Source organism: Scyliorhinus canicula, chromosome 27 (genome assembly GCF_902713615.1).
Source record: "Scyliorhinus canicula chromosome 27, sScyCan1.1, whole genome shotgun sequence".
Lineage (NCBI taxonomy): Eukaryota > Metazoa > Chordata > Chondrichthyes > Carcharhiniformes > Scyliorhinidae > Scyliorhinus > Scyliorhinus canicula.
This window is the reverse complement of record NC_052172.1, coordinates 13,245,725-13,251,724: the sequence shown is the minus strand read 5'-3', so window position 1 is coordinate 13,251,724 and position 6,000 is coordinate 13,245,725. Positions and strand designations below refer to the sequence as shown.

General features: G+C 47.7%; 1 protein-coding gene across 1 annotated transcript in view; it reads right to left on the bottom strand.

Annotated features, from left to right (window-relative positions):
• Positions 1-264: 264 nt before the first annotated feature.
• The window catches only part of LOC119957993 (cyclin-dependent kinase-like 1), a 74,082-nt gene continuing 68,346 nt past the window's right edge, over positions 265-6,000 (bottom strand). The window contains exon 9 of the mRNA XM_038786244.1: positions 265-512. Within this exon, the coding sequence (XP_038642172.1) occupies positions 411-512 (102 nt within the window). The 3' untranslated portion in view covers positions 265-410. The remainder of the gene's footprint in view (positions 513-6,000) is intronic.

Here is a 6,000-nt window from a genome sequence, read left to right as displayed (position 1 = left end):
TCAAATATCATAAGGGACCTGGCCATTGGGAGAATTACAATTCGCCAGGCAGGCTCCACCAACCACTCATTGCAATATCGGCACGGGTCTGTCATGTGACTCAATGGATGTGACAGTCATGGGGGGGGGGGGGGGGGGGGGGAGAGGAGGTTGGACTTCCTCGAGAAAATTATGGCAAATTAAGAGCGCAATATCTTACCAGTACACAAGTCCCTCTCCAGCACCCAATCCCCCTCCCCCCCCCCCCCCCCCCCCACTCCGCACTCCTTAAATGTCCTCAACTGAATCACCAGGTCCTTATAAATGCACAGTGGGTTTGGAAGTGGTTGTCAGGTGTTCCACTTGGAGTAGAAGTTTTGAAGGTGCAGGTGGGTGTTTGGCTGGGCTCGCTGGCTTTTGCTGCCATATAGTCAGATGTTGGGCAAATGGTGATCGTACTTGTGCCGGTGATACTTCTTGGTCTCGGGCGCTGGCGAGATGTTGCTGTTGGTTAGTTGAGGCAGGTACTGGAGCTGGGGGCAACAGAAGAGAAAACAAATGAAAAGGTACAATCACCCACCCAACCGTTTCTCAATGCGCAGGCTGTTTGGTCTCAAGACTCATAGCAGTCCAGTTTCCTCACACATACGATGCATTTTTCAACAGGGGCCACTGGATGGTAATGAAGAGCAGGAACATCAACCCATTCCTGATCCCAAAAGCAACACGAAATATTTTCCATCTATCGTTCCAGCTGACATAAGACTAACTCAGCACAGGCCTGTCTTGTTATGCTCTAAGCGTAGCATAAGCGGCATTTATTAAACTATTTACACTTTTACTACTCGGGTTCAACACTACTGTTAATCCTTCTATAGCTACCCAGACTGACTAACCAGTCTGCTACAATCCACGTGGTGGGAGTGATATTGAATCAATCCAGTCTCTGTACTCACTGACTGTCTCCACTGGAGGCAGATCATGTGTGTGGTGTCCTTTATATATGGGTTGGTGTAATGCCTTCCTGTGGTCGTGTCACCTCTGTGTGTATCGTGAATGCCCATTGGTCATGTCCTATCTAACTGTTCTATTGGTTGAGTGTCTGTGTGTCATGTCTCTGGTGCTCCCTCCAGTGTCTAGCTAGTCTACATGTATTTACATTAACCCCTTGTGTATTTACAGTGATGCACATCACCACAAGGCCAGGAATGGTTCCCGGGTCTGTTGCGATTAAGTCACCTTACTGGGAAATGTCTTTACCCAAGACACACAGGAGCAGATACTTCGGTATAGCCTGTTAGGAATGGGTTAACTGACCTTCCAATTAAATACTAATTTGATGTCAATTATCCAACAGACGTCACTGATATATAAAGGGGTTACAGGTGGCACTATTTGTTGGTGGAGATTTGTACATGAAGTTGGATCAAAGAAATAAAGGTGTTTTGTGGAGAAACAGAACTCGTGGGCTGGATTCTCCGCCCTGCCACGCCACATTTCTATTTCACCACGCCGGCGGGATGCTCTGTTACGCCGGCCGGTCAATGGGGTTTCCCATTGTGGGGCAGCCCCAAGCCGTCGCGAAACCACCAAATGGAGCATCCCACCGACACATTATCCAGCCCCTTGTCTCCTTTACAGCAACCTAGAAGCTTAAACATAGCCTTCAGGCAGTGCTACACTGTCAGAGGTACCGCTACACTGTCAGAGGTACCGCTACACTGTCAGAGGTGCCGCTACACTGTCAGAGGTACCGCTACACTGTCAGAGGTACCGCTACACTGTCAGAGGTACCGCTACACTGTCAGAGGTACCGCTACACTGTCAGAGGTGCCGCTACACTGTCAGAGGTACCGCTACACTGTCAGAGGTGCCGCTACACTGTCAGAGGTACCGCTACACTGTCAGAGGTACCGCTACACTGTCAGAGGTACCGTGAGCCAGAGACGACATTCAACCAAGGCCATGTCTCCCTGCTCAGGTAATCTGAATTTCAGACTGGAGTGTGCAATATTGAAGTTTACAGAGGAAAATAGGCGACTGTGACCTAGTAGAAACAGGCTATTTCCAGTGATTTGGCTAAGGTGATGCAAGGGACAAAGCAAATGGGGGGGGGGGGGGGGGGGGGGGCACATGGCGCAGTGGTTAGCACTGGGATGATGGCGCTGAGGACCCATTGGGAAAAAAAAATAATTGGGTACTCTAAATTTATTTTTAAAATGCAAATGGAATACAGGGCTTCATGCCAAGAGGTACAAAATATAAACATTGAAGTGTAATGGTGTGATCAATATTTTATATTAAAAATGATTTTATTTATTGACTGGGCTGAAACTACTGCATAAAAGTTTACAAAGCCTGAACAACAGCATTTTAAAGTGTCTTATAAAGCAGCTTCTAAAATGGCCGAACATTCATATGACCACACTCCACAAATTACAAAGCCATTAAAGCTTTCTCGAAGTAGCCCACCAGGGACAAAGTGCAAATGGCCCATCTCCTGAACCATTCACAAAACATCCAGATATAATCTGTGCATTCAGCTGGGTGTGGACCAAACCATCAGACCCGATCGCTTTTGGACAATGGACGAGAAAGGAACTCCATCCAACACGCGTGTGCCTTACCTCCTTTTGACAAGCCACATGCCACAGGCAGCGTGTTAAAATTTCAACCCAGCGACAGCAGAGTCCAAAAGAAAGAGAGAAATCATCCGTCAACCTTGTTAAACCGTTTCAATGCGTGGAAACTTGGAGCAGGGGTAGGCCATTCAGTCCTTCGAGCCTGATCCGCCATACAATATGATCAAGGCTGATCCTCTGTCTCTTTTTAAAAAAATATTTTTATTCTCCTTTTTTACATTTTCTTCCAAATTTACACCCACCAACAATAAACTGTAACGAATACAATGGCCACCTGCAAAGGACCATGGGAATTATGGCCAACCCTGGACTTAGACAGATTCACAGCCTACTTGTATCTAAAACACAGGTAACCAGGCCTGATCGAAACCCCCACTCGTTTACAATTCAATGACCCATTTTCCCAGGACAATACAACTCCAATCAAGCAACCGGTACAGCCACAGACTGATCGGCGCCACTCCATTGCTCAGAAAGCACAACAGCCAAGGTCAATGACCGCTAAGGACCCGCCCAGCTACCAAGGCACCCGCCCCTTTATTGGCCGAAATCGAAGACAGTGATCGGAGCCCTGTCGAACTATTGGGCCCAAGGTTCCCCAAAGAGCACGAAATCCCAGGGGGATAAAAGAGAGCGCAGCCATGTGTTCTGTCTCTTTTGGATCCGGCCTGTGCCACCCAATTGCAGCAGGAACAGCCAGTTAAGTTCAAGACGAACGATCACTACCTGATGGATGAGCCCAGCAGAGACAGAGCCACTTTCTTCGAACCAGCCAAATGAAATCCAGATAAAAGCCTTTATCCATTAGCACAGTGCCGGTCACCCTGAAGTTAAGTATAGGTTATTGTAGCTGATAGTTGTAGTTCAACTCGTAGTAGATATCGTGTTTGCATGTTGAGATAACTCTTGTGTATGTAAATAAACCATCTTTTAAACTAACTAACTGGTTGTGTGGTCATTTGATCAACTAAAGGGAAAGGCTTGTGGTTCACCGAGATAAATAAATAGAGCAACACAACAACAATTCCATCCTCCCACCAAGCTACCCAACCAGCAGCCCGCATGTTAACATAAACAAATAACAAAAAGGAATCAGGAATCGCCCATAGTCACCATTAACACATACTGCCCCCCCCCACCATCTGCCACACAAATGTTCATTGTTATACAATTCTAGAAAGTGCATAATGAATAACACCCATGAATTGTAGAACCCTTCCATCCTTCCCCTCAGTTCAAACCTAACCTTCTCAAGAGTTAAGAGTACCAGTAGGCCCCCCCCCCGCCACGCCAGGGCACAGGGTAGAGAGGTTGATCTCCATCCCAACAGGACCCACCTTTGGGTGATCAAAGAGGCCTCACCCTTTTCCAGGCTAGTCCGACACCCCGAATATGGCCTCCCGAGGGCACGGGCCCAGTTTCACGTGCAGCACTTTAGAAATTACCCTAAAAACATCCTTCCAGTAATCCTCCAGCTTTGGACAGGACCAAAACATATGAATGTGATTTGTAGGGCGCCTCCCGCAATGTTCACACACATCTTCTACCCCCTCAAAGAGCCGGCTCATCCTCGCCCTTGTGAGGTGCGCTCTGTACACCACCTTCAGCTGTATCAGCCCCAACCTCGCGGTGAAGTGGAGGCGTTCACCCTCTGGAGCACCTCACACCAGAAACCCTCCTCCATACCCCCCTCTCCCAACTCTTCCTCCCACTTTGCATTGATCCCTTCCAGCAGTGGCCTCTCCTCGTCCAAAATAGCTCCGTAAATCGTTGACACAAGCCCCTTCTCCAGTCCCCCCTGTCATCAGCACCTCCTCCAGCAATGTGGAGGCCGCTCCACAGGGACGTTTTGTATCTCCTTGCTGATCTTCTATCTCAATGCCATCTTCCCACTTTCAACCCGTACCCCTGGATGCCATTAAAATCTAAATAATATCTACCTCTTTCTTGAATACATTGTCACTTGGCCTCCACAGCCTTGTGGTAGAGAATTCCACAGGTTTATCACCCTTTGACTGAAAAAATATTTCCTCATCTCAGACCTAAATGGTCTACCCTGTATCCCGAGACTGTGCTCCCTGACTCTAGGTTCCACAACCAAGGAAAACATCCTTCCTGCATGTAGTCTGTCCAGCCCTGATTGAATTTTATATGTTTGAATCAGATCTCCTCTCATCCTTTTAAACACTAGTGAATACAAGCCCAGTTGAACCAATGTCTCCTCATAGGCCAGAGCAGGCCAGTCCCAACAAGTCCGATATCAGCCTAACTGAACCTCCATGCAGTCCCTCAATGGCAAGTAGGGAGACCAAAACTGCACACAATACTCCAGGTGCGTTCTCATCAAGGTCCTGTGTATCTGCAGTAAGATAACCCTACTTCTGAGCTCAAATCCTGTTGCAGTGAAAGCCAACATTCAATTCCTTTAAAAAAAAATTTTTTTTAGAGTACCCAATTATTTTTTCCAATTAAGGGGCAATTTAGCGTTGTCAATCCACCTACCCAGCACATCTTTTGGTTGTGGGGGTGAAATCCACGCAGACATGGGGAGAATGTGCAAACTCCACACAGGCAGTGACCCAGGGCCAGGATTCGAACCCGGGTCCTCAGCGCCGTAGGCAGCAATGCCAACCACTGTGCCACCGCGTTGCCCTTCTAAAGCCTTCCTAATGGCTTTCTGCACCTGCCTCTCCACTTTCATTGACTGGTGTACAAGGACATCCAGATCCCACACTTCCCAATATATCAGCACTGAAATAAAACTCTTCCTTTCCGTTTTTCACAACAAAACGTAAACTTCACGTTTAGCCGCTGAAATTGTCTCAATCACCTTGAAGCCTCTTTGCACCCTTCTCACAACTCACAATTCCGCCCAGTTCTGTGTCAGAAGCAAACTTGGAAATGTCACATTTGGTTCCCGCATCCAGGTCATTTATATCGGTTTCATCCGGGTGCTCCGGTTTCCTCCCACAAGTCCCGAAAAGACGTGCTTGCAAGGTGAATTGGACACTGAATTCTCCCTGGTGTACCCGAACAGGCGCCGGAGTGTGGTAACTAGGGGATTTTCACAGTAATGTCATTGCGGTGTTTCTGTAAGCCTACTTGTGACAATAATAAAGATTTAAAAATACAGCGGGAACAGCTGGGGTTCAGTCACTGATCCCTGCGGCACCCCACTAGCCTGTCACTCAGAAAAACATCTACTTATTCCCGCTCTCTGTTTCCTGCCCGTCAAGCAATTCTCGATCCATGCCAATACATTAACCCTGGTGTGCTTTAATTTTGCACGCAACCCCTTCTGAGGGACGTCATCAAAAGCCTTCTGCAAGTCCAAATGCACCACATCCACTGGTTATCCCTTATCCGGAGAGACCATTGC